General features: G+C 41.8%; 1 protein-coding gene across 2 annotated transcripts in view; it reads left to right on the forward strand.

The window, feature by feature from the left end:
• Positions 1 to 14,961, forward strand: part of LOC126354543 (uncharacterized) — a 426,012-nt gene extending 411,051 nt beyond the window's left edge. For both annotated transcript variants that reach the window (XM_050004275.1, XM_050004274.1), the window contains 2 exons: positions 8,480 to 8,616; positions 14,357 to 14,961. In XM_050004275.1, coding sequence (XP_049860232.1) covers positions 8,480 to 8,616; positions 14,357 to 14,457 — 238 coding nt within the window. In that variant the 3' untranslated portion in view covers positions 14,458 to 14,961. The remainder of the gene's footprint in view (positions 1 to 8,479; positions 8,617 to 14,356) is intronic.
• Positions 14,962 to 15,857: the final 896 nt, after the last annotated feature.

A 15,857-nucleotide genomic window follows, 5' to 3' on the forward strand; every position in this document is an offset into this window, starting at 1 on the left:
ACTAGGACAGGATACAGCGAAAGGTAACTTATTCTAAAACTAATGCACGAAGAGCGTAATGCTTCTTTTGTTCAATAGATGCTTTACGCATTCATTTCTGGTAGTTGAACTAGTGTCTATATATTCATAAAAAAATTTATATAATTCCTTTACAATTGTTACTCACATATACTTTCAGCATACTAGCTGTTGTTCAGTTAACATTATTATAGGTATACCCAAAGCCTGAAATGTGTTTCATTCGTCGTGAATTGGTAACAGCTACACCAGTCTCCAAATATTGTCACAATATCATGAAGTAGAATCGAGATACTTATCGTATATACCCAGTGTTCTTCTGGCTTTTACATACGCAGTGAACCTGAGCTTTAAACACCAGCTCCTTTTCACTTTTCACTCTTTCAACACCACTGTCTTTCACACAGTAACAAAGGTTCTTATATCAGTTTCTCAAGATGTGTCATTTTTCGACACTGAACCTACCCGCGGCACGGCAACATTTCTTTGTACGTTGCTGCGGAACACATTCTCCATGGTCCAGATACTATAAAAGCATCGCTTCCTGTGTTATCCCTCACAAGCGATGTCGTGCGCTCTTCGATGCTCTTTTCTCAAATTCAAAATAGGTCACCTCTAGCGCCTTTTCGCCCGTACGGGATAATCTGAACGCACACTACCTCAATGGGAATCTGCTTTTGGTTCCATATTCGCTCTGGATAATAAGCTATTTCCTCCGAACCTCTGTCACTATCTCAAGTACACACTGTCAATCAGCATATTGTACTACACGACAATGATGACTCCAGCCAGACAAGGATACACATACCACATCACTACACGTGCCTCCAACCACTTGTACAGAACACTGCTACTATAACAGGAGACATTACTATATGTTTGCCTTTAGTGTGCAACCAAGCGAAGAAACCGTTGTTTTACTATTTCTACATTAATGAATCAACCAAAATAAGTATTCCAGAATCAGAAAAAACTCAAATGTATTTCTCCTTGCCATCGCCAACAATAAAAGCATCACATCGGCTCGCTAGTGGATATAATCAATCATGACCTTCGTGTAACAAACAAGAGCAAAAATAATCATGTAACTGCAATTACAATTAGACATTTGATGTTGTGTGGATCAGTACACTTGACCTATGCAAAATACATACCAAAGTAACAAATAGCAACAAATAAACATATCAATAATATGAGAAATCCGAGCCTCTTGTGTCTGATCTTTTTCTGTAAGTGTGCGTTAACTAGTACACACATTTTTCGTTTCAAAATGTACGTCTAAATCGGTTACACATGGCTGCCGCACCATGTACTAACGAAAGCAGTGCAACCTCCCTACGCACTTCAATCAATACTATACTTTCCGTGTTGGCGAGTGGCGGGATGAATTCACATTTCGCCTAACCACACGATCTGTTTCGGTCGGCGGAGTTCTAAAATGAGGATCACAGCCTCGCCTGCTGGATTCTGTCTCATCGTGGACACGCAGCTGCCTCACGTTTACGCTGTCACGCCAGTGGTTGGCACTTCCTCTTCCCCAGAAAATCTTTCCACCCACTCCAAGTACTGAATGAACTTGTCAGACTGCCACGAGGCGCTGAAGTAAGCCTCTTACGTCGGTAGACGGGCAACTTGCTCTCTAATCCCATCACTACAACCTCGGGCTCGTGGTTCCAATTTATTTCTCAAATAGGATCATTTAGGAAACAATTTTCTCGAGAAATCCTTTATAAATTCTTGCCCGGGTTCTCTTCTCCACCTCTCAAACCTCCGAGCCCCTCCTTACTGTTCTGTTTGACTCATAAATTCTTGATAAAAGAGGCCTTCAATCAATGCAGTCATAGTTTCGCATTTCATCATTACTTCTGCTAATCATCGGAATACATGTTCATCATCATTTCATCATTCCTCAAAATGTACATGAACATGAGAATTAAAACGCTGAAACTTCCTGCATCTAATAAATGTGGATTCCTTGTATATTACTGTAGTATTGGCAATATTACTGTCCCTGCCACTTGCTGCTTTCTGTTTACTGTACTGTTTGGCGTTATCACATTAATCCCCACAGCTCCCACTTGTACATTAATACCAGGATCAAATTCTCTTGCCTCGGATTGCCTAGCTATTTAACAGTGAATCTGAGTGTTCCGAATAGTAAATTCACTGCTTACAGCGTGAAGCTCTCATATTTTGTATTTCGCTCCGGTATGTTTGTCAACGGGACACCACCAGTGGAATCACTTCCCTAGACTGTCATGCTGTGGACGTCTCTGACGAGGCTTCCAACGTGACAAGACCTGCAGTAAGACAAAACACAAAGTTTTTTTTATGTTTGCCAAGACAAATTTTGGACACCCTACTTACTTTTCTTTCCACTTGGTTTTCTAAAACCTCGCAACTTTCTAGGCAGACTTTATGCACTGCACCAGCGTCAGCCTTTAGGCTGATATTCACGTTATTCATTACTTTATTTATATCCCAACAAAAAATCTGTTTGTACTGTTCGATCTTTTCGTGTAGGCTTTTATTAACAGTAACTTGATTAGCCTTCATTCCTCAGTCTGGCCCTATCCGCTTTCGTTGAATCAAATTTTGGATTTATTCTGTAGTTTAGGATCTATAAAGCTTGAAGCTAACTTTGAACTCACACTGGAGTCTAAATTGAACATGTTTATTCAAGGCATCAGAGTGATGGAAAAGCCGTATTGCCGTATCTCGATGAATTACTGCTGAGTCTGCCGGTTGCCTGCACAATGCTGTCCTTTACCACATTGCTTTGATGTGCGGCCACATAAGCAAAACTAAAGTTTTCCATAATATCCTTCTGCCTCCCTGTATATTGGGCTGCATGGCAGAACAATGACAGGAGATAACCAAGTCAACCGCGAGTGAATTACAATGTCACCGATAACAAAGTGGAAAGCAAATCATGCAGGTGTTGAGAACATCACGCTGTTCGTAGATTTAAGACACTTCTGTTAAGATCCGCACGAGGTTGTTGCTCAATACAGGATGTGTCATGGCCGCTAGAATGGTTCAAATGCCTCTGAGCACCATGGGACTTAACTTCTAAGGTCATCAGTCCCCTAGAACTCAGAACTGAGCACCATGGGACTTAACTTCTAAGGTCATCAGTCCCCTAGAACTCAGAAGTGCTTAAACTTAACTAACCCAAGGACATCACACAAATCCATGCCCAAGGCAGAATTGGAACCTGCGACCGTAGCGGTCGTGCGGTTCCAGACTGTAGCGCCTAGAGGTCGCTAGAATATCGGGTGGATGTCATTAAAGTGTACTTATCATACACGTTCAGTCTGAGCTGTAATTGGAGAGTCGACTGGTGCTCGCCGGCAGAATGTGCCATCTTGTGCGACGAGAGTAACCAACTGCCTTCGATGATTGACACTCGCTCACTGAACTCATCGACTATCGAATGGATTTACAACTTATTGAAAATGTAGGTTAATCTGGTTAGGGCTTTGCTAGAATACTAATAAAATATCGTCTTTAACGTTGATGTTGAGAAGAATGTTAAATACTATATATATTTCATTCTGTAGTAAATTTTGTGAAGTTTTACTCAGAACTGATACAATATTTCATACATGCTCAATACTGGAGGTGTCATGGTCGCTACAATATCGGGTAGGTACAATTAAAGGGCAGCCACTCATACACGTCCAGTTGAGCTGTAATTATCGTATGGCAGCGAAGCTAGGTATATATTCTACGTGTTAATGCAGAAACTATTTACGCTGGAGAAAATTAGCTCTAATTTTGGCCACCACGTGCAAATCTGGCACTGCGAATGCAAGATAGACGTATACAAATGTTTCCATATGTAATGAAATAGGGAAAGGTCGCTGGCAGGAAAGTCAAAAAAGAGAGAAAGGCACAATGTCGATGTTATTATTAACCGCCGCTTGCGCACTTTAATGTGAGGACCGGAGATGTATACGAAATGCTATGCAGCGCCACATTTGCACCTTGTGGCCAAAAATTGTAACTATATTTTTTCAGTCATTAATCAGTTCTGCTTTAACGCAATAGAATATCTAACAAGCTTCGCCGTGATACGGAAATTACAGTCCACACTGGACCTCTGTGAGTGGCTGCACGTTAATTACACTCATGCTCATAAATTAAGGATAATGCTGATACATGGTGAAACAACGCTCTGGTTGCAGGTTTGCGTGTTTAAATCACCTTGGGGTATGACCATGCGGTGCATTTGACATGCGCCCGTCGCAGGCTGGCGCTGACAGCAGTCCACATACGCAGAGATGTGTTGGTGCATGTCAGAGTACGGTGCAGCGAGTAAGCGTGGAGACGTTTCCAGACGTGCTAATCGTGACTGCTTGTTGAAAATGGCTCAAAGAACACATATTGATGACGTTAGGAGGGGCAGAATACTAGGGCGACTGGAGGCTGGTCAAACTCAGCAGGTCTTAGCACGGGTCCTCCGTGTGTCACAAAGTGTGATCTCAAGATTATGGCAACGATTCCAGCATACAGGAAACGTGTCCAGGCGCTGCAGTGTGGGACGTCCACAGTTTACAACACCACAAGAAGACCGATATCTCACCATCAGTGCTCGCAGACGGCCACGAAGTACTGCAGGTAGCCCTGCTCGAGATCTTAACGCAGCCACTGAAACAGTTGCCTCCAGACACACAGTCTACAGACGACTGAATAGACATGGTTTACTCGCCCGGAGACATGCAAGTTGCATTCCACTGACTCCTTGTCACAGGAGAGCCCGTAAAGCCTGGTGACAAGAACACAGTATATGGTCATTGGAACAGTGGTCCCAGGTTATGTTCACGGACGAGTCCAGGTGTAGTCTGAACAGTGATTATCACCGGGTTTTCATCTGGCTTGAACCAGGAACCAGATACCAACTCCTTAATATACTCGAAAGGGACCTGTACGGAGGTCGTGGTTCCATGGTGTGGGGGGTGAAATTATGATTGGTGCACGTATAACCCTGCATGTCTTTGACAGAGGAACTGTAATAGGTCAAGTGTACCGGGACGTCATTTTGCACAAGTATGTCCGCCTTTTCAGGGGTGCAGTGGGTCCCATCTTGCTCTTTATGGATGATAACGCCCGGCCCCACCGAGCTGCTATCATGGAGGAGTAAATTGGAACAAAGGATATCAGGCGAATGGAGTGGTGTGCCTGTTCGCCGGACCTAAACCCCATCGAACACGTTTGGCATGCTCTCGGTCGACGTATCGCTGCACGTCTTCAAACCGCTACGACACTTCAGGAACTACGACAGGCAATGTTGCAAGAATGAGAAGTTATACCCTAGTAGCTGCTCGACCACCTGATCCGGAGTATGGCAACCCATTGTACAGCCTGTGTACTTGTGCATGGTGATCATATCCCATACTGATGTCGGGGTACATGCACAAGAAATAGTGGCGTTTTGTAGCACATGTGTTTCGGGACGGTTTTCTCAACTTATCACCAATACTGTGTACTTAGAGATCTGTGTCGTGTGTGTTCCCTATGTGCCTATGCTATTAGCGGCAGTTTTGTGTAGTGCCAGGTTGTGTGGCACCACATTCTGCAATTTGTGAGTATGAGTGTAGGACCAGCCAACACCAACATCAAGGGAGGCCCGTGAGAGTCACTTCAATCAGATGTACAGCAGAACATTCATCGGAGAAAAACATATACTTTAATCAAAAGAGAGAAAGGAAATACAATCCATCGTCCACGAAATTCCTGTATAACAAGAACGTGTTTACAGTTAAATTTTAAATACGTACTAGGGTTTTATTGAAATATAAATTACTTCTCTTTATAGTTACATGTGTTTAGCTAATTTTCTAGCTAATAATGAAGTCACATTATGACGATATGAGTTTTATAGAGAACTCAGAGGTCAGATTTTGATCCATTTCCCCAAAAAAACTATGAGAGTAAGCTACTACTCAACCAAAAGTAGCTAAAAATGCTTTCTGTACTACGTAATTGCTGGACGTGCCAAACATGTGGAGTATTCAGTCTTACTGTCGATATAAACATCACTGACCATCGAGAGAAACAAAAGAAGCTCACTGTGTTACCGAAACCTATCTGTTGTTGTTTCGTCGCTTATTTCGTTATGAAAAATCGCTGCCTAGATGTCACTTAATCCTCTATATTTTATGCCCTCTTAGATTTCTAGAATAAAATAACCATTAAAGAATCACAGATTACGCAGAGCAAGTTTATGTCGGATTGTTTTCTGATACTTTAACTAATGTGTCATGTACAAATTTCGTCGTCTCGGTAGAAGAACTGAATTCTTGGTATACAGCAGAAAACTAACGTTAGCAAAATGTAAACTCATTCACTGCATCCAACATGACGTTGCCGCACTGCCCTGGAGCCATCTGGCTACAAGTTATGCTGCTTAGTGACTGACAATAGGCTCTCAGCACGCTATCCCGTTTTTACAAGCCGCAGCTCACGTATGGAGAGTAAGTATAGTGTTCGTTGATAACCTGTGCACATAATATCGTCACTTTAAAATGGTAGTATAAATTTTTTGACTCTTACTGAAAGTAAATTAACTTACTACACCACATGTCAAGTACATCTCAGGAACCTAAACTGCTACCGTTGATACTGCCATCCTGTAAGCACTCAAGACTCATATTTTCATCCCTGCTTCATACATTATGGAAAATGTTGTCAAAAAGTTACTGGCAATATGGCTGGTTGAACAACCAAACGAGTGACAACTGACACTCTTAGTGCCAAATTGCTCTCTCTTTACACGTGTACACTGAGGAGACAAAAGACGTGGACTACCTCCTGTAATGCCTGGGGTAGTGCAGTAAATCTACATCTACATCTACATTTATACTCCGCAAGCCACCCAACGGTGTGTGGCAGAGGGCACTTTACATGCCACTGTCATTACCTCCCTTTCCTGTTCCAGTCGCGTATGGTTCGCGGGAAGAACGACTGCCGGAAAGCCTCCGTGCGCGCTCTAATCTCTCTAATTTTACACTAGTGATTTCCTCGGGAGATATAAGTAGGGGGAAGCAATATATTTGATACCTCATCCAGAAACGCACCCTTTCGAAACCTGGCGAGCAAGCTACACCGCGATGCAGAGCGCCTCTCTTGCAGAGTTTGCCACTTGAGTTTGTTAAACATCTCCGTAACGCTGTCACGGTTTCCAAATAACCCTGTGACGAAACGCGCCGCTTTTCTTTGGATCTTCTCTATCTCCTCCGTCAACCCGATCTGGTACGGATCCCACACTGATGAGCAATACTCAAGTATAGGTCGAACGAGTGTTTTGTAATACTGATCCCTGCTGCTTATATAGCCGTCTATGATTCCGAAAGTATTGCAGGTGCAGGATTTCGTGCACGAACTGACCTGTCGACTACGTCCCATAAACGTTCTATGGGATTTATGTCGGGCAGCCGGGGTGGCCAAATCATTCACTCGATGGTGCCCAAGTAAATGAACACAACCATTCCTGGACAATGATCGGTTCAGGTGTACCAGAGGACGCAGTCCACACCACATAAACACAGCTCATATCATCATGGAGCGGCCATCAGCTTGTTCAGTGCCTTGTTGACAACTTGTGTCCATTACTTCGTCGGGTCTGCGCGCCACTCAGCCCAACCATCACTCTGAAATCGGGACTCATCTGAGTAGGCCACGGTTTTCCAGTCGTTCAGGGTCTATAGTCACGAACCCAGGAGAAGCGCTGCAGGCAAGGTCGTCCTGTTTGGAAGGACACTAGCGCCAGTCGTGGGTCGCCACAGCCCAATAACGCCACATTTCATCGCATTGTCCTAACAGATACGGTCGTCATACGCCCACATTGATTTCTGCGGTTATTTCACTTAGTGCTGCTCGTCTCTTGCAACTGACAACTCTGCGACAACGCCGCTGCTCTCGGTCGTCAAGTGAAAGCCGTTGGAGGCACTGCGTGGTCTGTGGTGATACATAATGCCTGAAATGTGGCACATTCAGCAAACGGTTGACTCTCTGTATGGTGAAATATTGTCCCTAAGGATTTATTTATGGAATGTCCCATGCCTCTAGCCCCAACTATCATTCCGTGTTCAAAGTCTGTTAATTCCCGTCACCATAATCATACCGAGAACCTTTTCACATGAATCACCTGAGTGCAAATGACAGCTCCTCCAATGGACTAACCTTTCATACCTAGTGTACGCGATGCTACAGCCATTTGTGGACGTGCATATCACAATCCCATGACTTTTGTAACCTCAGTGTATTTTGATCACTGGAGCCACGAACCTGTCTCTACAGGTTCATTAAATGAAGTACCAGTATGTGACATATCTGCTTTACATTCATATGCGAGGTGTTTAATTGCATATATTTTACTTACTGTTCTTTTTCGTTGTTGGCACTAGCCTGAATGTCATGCGCAGGTGGTGCATTGAGTGTGTGTGTTTATACGCAGCGTGCGGACGGACCTGACGCCAGCGGGCGCCCACAGCTCTCTGCTGGTGGCGCGAGTCAGCAGCGGAGACGCCGGGAACTACACGTGCTCCGTCTCGCCGTCAGAGTTCGCCACTGTCACCGTGCATGTGCTCGACGGTGAGTGCGTCCACAGTCACTTCTGTATTAGAAAAATTTTCTGTAGGTGAAGCTTTATAACTCTAGCATATTTAAGAGCTGTTGTCTTGGAAAGTAAGGCTGACAGGAAATAAATTTAATTTGCCGACATTTGCGACCAACAAGACTGTCATTGTGCATGTGCGAATTTGAATTTAATATAGGTAAAATTTGTTTGATTGATACATTCCTCTTTCTAACTTTCACTTTACGAATGAGTATGTATGCCAATACCTAAAATATCTCTTTTTCGTATCTGAAATATTGATTGTTGCATGGGCATCAACCTTAGCTTCTTTTTCTTTTATTTAAAAAATCTCGTTGTTTACAGTGATATTAATAAATAATGGTGAATGCCTCAATGATTTAAATTCTTTTGATTTTTTCTCTCACAAATTCATTACAGTATAAACAGTATAATGGTGTTTAGTAAAATTTAACAATCGAAATGCTTTGTGCCTACAATTTGAAAATAGAGTAATCTAGGCAGACACTTCATATTTTAAAATTCTGGAAATATGTTTATTCCTTTTAATGATTTCTTCTACCACATCCCGTAACTGTTTTAGTTTCTTCAGTAAAACTTAACCCAAAACTCTTAAGTCCTCGAGGTGGAAGTAACATTCAGTAACAGATGTCATATTCATATTTTGAGGCTCAGAAACTTCCTCAAGCATCAGTATGTCTTTAAAAAGTATGGTGTGAATAAAAGTTAACGACAGTTAAAGAAACTCGTATGTTGTTTAATTTTTTGTGGTCGTCATGAAGTATTCCATTATTGGTAGTACAAGTTATGAACATTGTGTTTAAGAATGTGCTAAATGATATTTTCAGGTTGTCGCGCTAACCTACATATCAATACCTTTAACAACATTTAACAACGATTAACGAACTGTTTCCTTCAATTTTTTGTTTGATAAGAAGTAATCCCCCTCCCTCCCCACCCCCTTGGTAATGTGCGTTACAGAAAATGCGTTCCTACTGCTTTAGTTAATAATAAACCTTAAATGCTGCAATAATTATTCCAAAATTCTTCTAAAATCTTATTTTTGGTGTTATTTATCACCAAATCTCCCTTGATGTGGTCTGTACTACACTTTCAGCTTAGTGTCCCATAGATCCCAAATGGGCCTTGCAAATAAGAACTTAGCGCGTATGGTTCTTCATTACTTTAATAAAAACATTCCATCTCCGTTTTAGTTAGTCCCATTTCAATATAACTGTTTTCTGTTCTCACCAGCATTTTTTACTGTCTACGGCATATACAAGAACTTCATTTGTTGCTTCTGACTGTAAGTGAAACACACAATTAGTGTGAGGTAAGAAACTTCCTGGCAGAATCTCATTCAGTGTGAAGTAATTTAAATTTAATACTATACCATCATTATACTTTGATAATGCTGAACATCACACATAAATTACAATAGCCTTTTTGGAACAGACACTGGTAGGTGCTAAATAAATTTCTTTATCATGCTACTATTATCAACCTCCAAGATCATCTTCAGGCTACAAGTTATCACCTTAGTATTTACTAGTATGTATTTATGCAGTCCCTCATGATTTTCGTAATAACCATTTTGTCTCATGTATATAACATGTAAAGTCTATCTTCGGAATGTAAGATATGAATCAAGTTGCAGGCTGTATATAATTCATCGATGTCATAAAACAAATGCATTTCAAAAGCCACAAATTATCTACTGAAAACATTCATTTTTCTAATAAATTTCTAATATATTTTTTTAAATTCTCTACATAATAAAAAAATGCGTCGATGCTGATTGAGCAAACGTAATTGCATGAATAATTATTGTAAAATAGTAACATTTTAATGTTCGTACACTTTACAAATTAAGAGTACTGGGGGAGACAATAAGAAGAGTTTTCTACCGTTTGGAATGTTACCATATACATTATTTTCAAATTATGTCGACAATGTTTGCATTTTCCTCCTTGTTCATACTTGTTACACAGGCTCATATGTATCAAGCAAATTTGACAGATTCACTACTGTTTACCAGATCTTTGCCTGATGCCGAGACACAAAAACGTAAATACCAGTGGCTGTGTTTGATGTGAGCACACTATGAGTTTATTGTATGGACACACTGAATTATGTAAAAACTTCATTCAATATACTGGAACTGCAAAGCATACAGGTATAAAAAGAGTAACTAGAGTAACTGAAGCTTCAAATTTGTGTGAAAATTAATCAAGTTCTGTTTAAAGTTGGTCACCGTCAATCTGATACTCTAAGCATGCAAGTGGCATTTCTATCGTCTGATATAACGGCAGGAGATAAACACGCCACGTTAAGACTACGAGAAATATTGCTGACACTCGCCTACTTCGTTAGAGCGACAAGTCAAATAATCTGATGGTGTGTGTACTGAAGGTCTTACAGTAAGCACACCACAGAAGTCCACCCCAAATCCTGTATCATTTCAGTGACTCTCTCCCCCCCTGTTTCGCGAAAACACTAAACGTGCTGCCCTTCTTTGAACTTTTTCGATGTACTCCGTCAAACCTATTTGGTAAGGATACCACACTGCGCAACAGTATTCTAAAAGAGGACGGACAAACCTAGTGTAGGCTGTCTCCTTAGGAGATCTGTTACATTTTCTAAGAGTCCTGCCAATAAAACTCAGTCTTTGGTTAGCCTTCCCCACAACATTTCCTATGTGTTCCTTCCAATTGAAGTTGTTCGTAATTGTGATTTCTAGGTATTTAGTTGAATTTACAGCCTTTAGATTTGACTGATTTATTGTACAACAGAAGTTTAGTGAATTCCTTTTAGCACGTGGATTACCTCACACTTTTCATTATTTAGGATCAATTGCCAATTTTCGCACGATACAGATACCTTTTCTAAATCGTTTCACAGTTTGTTTTGATCTTGTGATGACTTTATTAGTCGATAAACGACAGCGTCACCTGCAAAAAACTTAAGACACCTGCTCAGATTGTCTCCTAAATCCTTTATACAAATAAGGAACAGGGCCTACAACACTACCTTGGGGAACGCCAGAAGTCGTTTCTCTTTTAGTCTATAACTTTCCGTCAGTTGCTACGAAGTATCACCTCTCTGACAGTAAATCAGGAATACAGTCACGTAACTGAGACGATATTCTATAAACACGCAATTTCACTACAAGCCGCTTGTGTGGTACAGTGCAAAAGCATCCGGAAATCCAGAAATACGGAATCAGTTTGAGATAACTTGTCAATAGCACTTAGCACTTCGAGTGTGTAAAGAACTTTTCAGGTCATCTGAAGATGGGCAGAGCCCGAAACACGCAGTGAAGAACAGAACAAACGGGTCTAAAAAACATCTGGTATCCGTTTTTCCTCTCTCAACCAGGTGCTTTAAATTCCTTCTACTTTAAACTCTTATCTAGACTCAGGTCTGGCGTATATTCTTGATTTCTGCTTCCTGAGTTCTTCATTGCTCCATTTTTTGGCAAGTTAGAAGCGTTGTGCTCCATGAGGGATTATGCGGATTGCCACGTTTTTACAAAATGACTTCCTGGATAAACACATACTTCAAAAGAATCATGTGGTGTTTACACGCTAGATATGAAATATGGCTATGTGCAATGGTGACGTCGGGTCCAAGCCTTACGTTTTGTCTTATGGGAGGATTCATTGCTACAAACTGGGGTAAAGTCACAGTAAATACTGCTGGCGAAAACGAAATAATTAAAAAAAAAGTAGAAAGGTTGTAGTTGTGAGACCTGAGTTTCTCCCAGTGTTTACGATACTCAAATAACTTACGAGAAGACAGCCGGGTAACGTCGTCGACAATCGCTTAAATATCGATAGGTGACCACCCTATCATTTTCAAGACAAAACTACACCATGTAAGCGCTGTACAGGAATTCCGGTAAGATAAAACGCGCGAGCACACACACACACACACACACACACACACACACACACACACACACACACGCTGTAGACGCTAGTGTCACCACAAACAAAAAACAACCGCGCTACAAGTTATCGACAGCGAAAATATCTGAACAACTGGGGAGGTAGCTTTAACTCTGTTCCTTTGTTTTTTAACAAAGGACAGAGCAGTATTCCACGCAAATTGTAAGGAAATACCTCCACCTATCTTTCCAAGGTTACTTGATACTATAATTGTAGCTGCTACCTTAACAGCACTATCCCAATAGCTGGAGTACATGTCGGAATTTCTTGTCGTTCTTTTCCGTAGAACAACCGGTGCCCCAACGATGTCCCCCAGCAGCCGATTTGCCCGGCTATTGTAAGTAACTATGACGCTTATGCTCAGTACAACCGCCTTCCGTGGTTCTGATAGTCTTATCAATAACTGATTTGCCACAACTGCAAGGAATGTGGTAGGTACTAGACATCCTCCTTAGCCAAATTAAGATCATCCTTAAAAGAACCTAAAACAACCCCGATCTTAGGTGGAGATCGAAAAACACATTTCAGATCATATTTCCGCAAAATACGACCAGTGTTTCCAGAATGAGATTTTCACTCTGCAGCGGAGTGTGCGCTGATATGAAACTTCCTGGCAGATTAAAACTGTGTGCCCGACCGAGACTCGAACTCGGGACCTTTGCCTTTCGCGGGCAAGTGCTCTACCAACTGAGCTACCGAAGCACGACTCACGCCCGGTACTCACAGCTGTACTTCTGCCAGTAGCGGGCGTGAGTCGTGCTTCGGTAGCTCAGTTGGTAGAGCACTTGCCCGCGAAAGGCAAAGGTCCCGAGTCCGAGTCTCGGTCGGGCACACAGTTTTAATCTGCCAGGAAGTGTCATATCAGCGCACACTCCGCTGCAGAGTGAAAATCTCATTCTGGAAACATCCCCCAGGCTGTGGCTAAGCCATGTCTCCGCAATATCCTTTCTTTCAGGAGTGCTAGTTCTGCAAGGTTCGCAGGAGAACTTCTGTAAAGTTTGGAAGGTAGGAGACGGATACTGGCAGAAGAAAAGCTGTGAGTACCGGGCGTGAGTCGTGCTTCGGTATCTCAGTTGGTAGAGCACTTGCCCGCGAAAGGCAAAGGTCCCGAGTTCGAGTCTCTGTCGGGCACACAGTTTTAATCTGCCAGGAAGTTTCACGACCAGTGTTGTTGTGATGCTCCCTGCGTAAGGCAGAATGGCCGAAGACCTTAGTGCTATTTCTTAAAAGACATCATAGTCGCCGTTGACTGTATAAAATATTTATTGTTACTATTGCAATTCCGGCCTTATGGCCATTTTCAAATAATACTGCAAACTTACATTCTGTCCGAATATAAAACTATGTGACATGAGTACATATATTCTGACAGAATGTAACTTTGCAGTGTTACTTGAAAATTCCAATAGCAAAAATAAATATTCTGTACAGTCGACGGTGACTGTGACGTCTTTTAACAAATATTATATGACTGTGAATCCCAACCATGAGAAGTTAACCTTAGTGCTAGTTCAGCATTATCATCAGTCACTCGATGCATTGTTCATCACGTGTATATATTGGCGGTTGTCGACGCGTCACCCTGCTGCATTCCCGTAAGCTATTTGAAAACCATATTTGTACACTGTTTCTTTCAAGAAGACGTTATCATGCAGTAAAATTCTGTCTGAAAAGTAACTGAGCAAAAGCACTGAAGTTATATCTTCCAGCTGTACTGTCCTCCAATGTCACAGCCCTGGCTTCCACAGCTACTACCGTTGGCTTTATCTGGTCTCCTTGTCCACAGGAGAGCGGCCGGCGGAGCTTCACTTGGGTCACAGCCAGAGGGTCTCCACTGGTGGTGGTCTGCTGCTACTGATGGCTTTGGTCCTGGGCATCTGCAGCTAAGGACCGGCTGCTCCAGTCGCGGCCGAAGAAGGACACGTTTTCGATGAATATACCACGCCACGCTGCAGGCCTCGATTGCTTCATACTGTGGACGGAGCTCAATTGTTAATAGGCGTGGGTTGCAGGGTAGGTGGCTGCTACTGGACCAGAGCACACAGTGCATCTGTCGTTCAGATTCGATTCTAAATCTGAAACGTACTCATGTCACTGGGATCATAAGTCATCAGTAAAGAAAGTCGGGAATGACCAGCTTGGCTACAGCATTCTCGGGGATGAACGGTGTTTATTGCAGTGGAAGGAAAACGTCAAATCCTTTGGTACGTCTGCTACATGGTTGCTATGTTTATTCATGAGGAAGAGTACATGTTATTCAGTTGAAGGCAGTACGGTGCCTAAAAAGTGTTCATTTCAATAATTGGGTCTTGAAATATGATCTACGATGTACAATGTTTATTAATAAACGTGATATTTTGTATTATATTCATAAATTACCTCTAAATTTCAGTTTGTCACTGCCATGCTGATTCTTGCTTCAAGAAATAATTTCCAGTTCATGTGGTCTCTATTCATCTTTTCTAAATACCAATTAAATAAAAAGAGTTACTGTCATTCCTAACTTCCATTATGCAATGCCGCCTCAAGTTAAAGTTTGCGTAATAGATCTAAGAGCTGACTTCGTCTACAGTGATTCAAAAGTCTCGCTTCGAAAAAAGCGTGTCATCGAAACGTAGGTTTGCTGTACACTTTCCTATTCTGTTTACTCCAGCCAATAAGCTAATAAATTAAATAAATTAATTAAGTTAAAGTAAAAATAGTGTTCTACTAGTACTGAGGCATACGATATCTAAATGAAAAATGGTGGAGATATACTGCACCAGTTTGCCGCCCTTCGGCGACGAAGTAATTAAAGATTAAACACAAAGGAAAGATCTCAGTCCAAGTAACACATCTGAGGTACACGCGAAAGACATATCTGGCTGACCGAATGAACTATGTACTCCCCTCCTTGCTAGATCGGTATCAGGCCGCTAACCATTTCACCACCTCCGTAGTTTCCAGACGTATTCGGATGAACATTTTCTTTTTCTTACTTTTGTGTTCGCTGTTTTCTAGACTAGCACCTTCTCACAGATTTCGGAATGTTTCCGTCCAGTAGTTTTTTACAGGGAAAAACACTATAATGCAATACATATGTGCCTGAATAAAAATTGTAATGAAATTGTTAGCTTATGATTGTAGACTCGAAATCGTCCATATAGCTGCTGTAGGTACACAAATAAAGGGGAAGGAGGTAACATACTTGATACCTACTGCAACAGAGTCGTAAAAATAATGTTTCTAAGCGGAATGATAAACAGGACTGATTGTTTATTCTTTTTTAATGCTGAACCTGTGATGCG

Source organism: Schistocerca gregaria, chromosome 3, assembly GCF_023897955.1.
Source record: "Schistocerca gregaria isolate iqSchGreg1 chromosome 3, iqSchGreg1.2, whole genome shotgun sequence".
In the NCBI taxonomy this organism is placed as follows: Eukaryota; Metazoa; Arthropoda; class Insecta; order Orthoptera; family Acrididae; genus Schistocerca; species Schistocerca gregaria.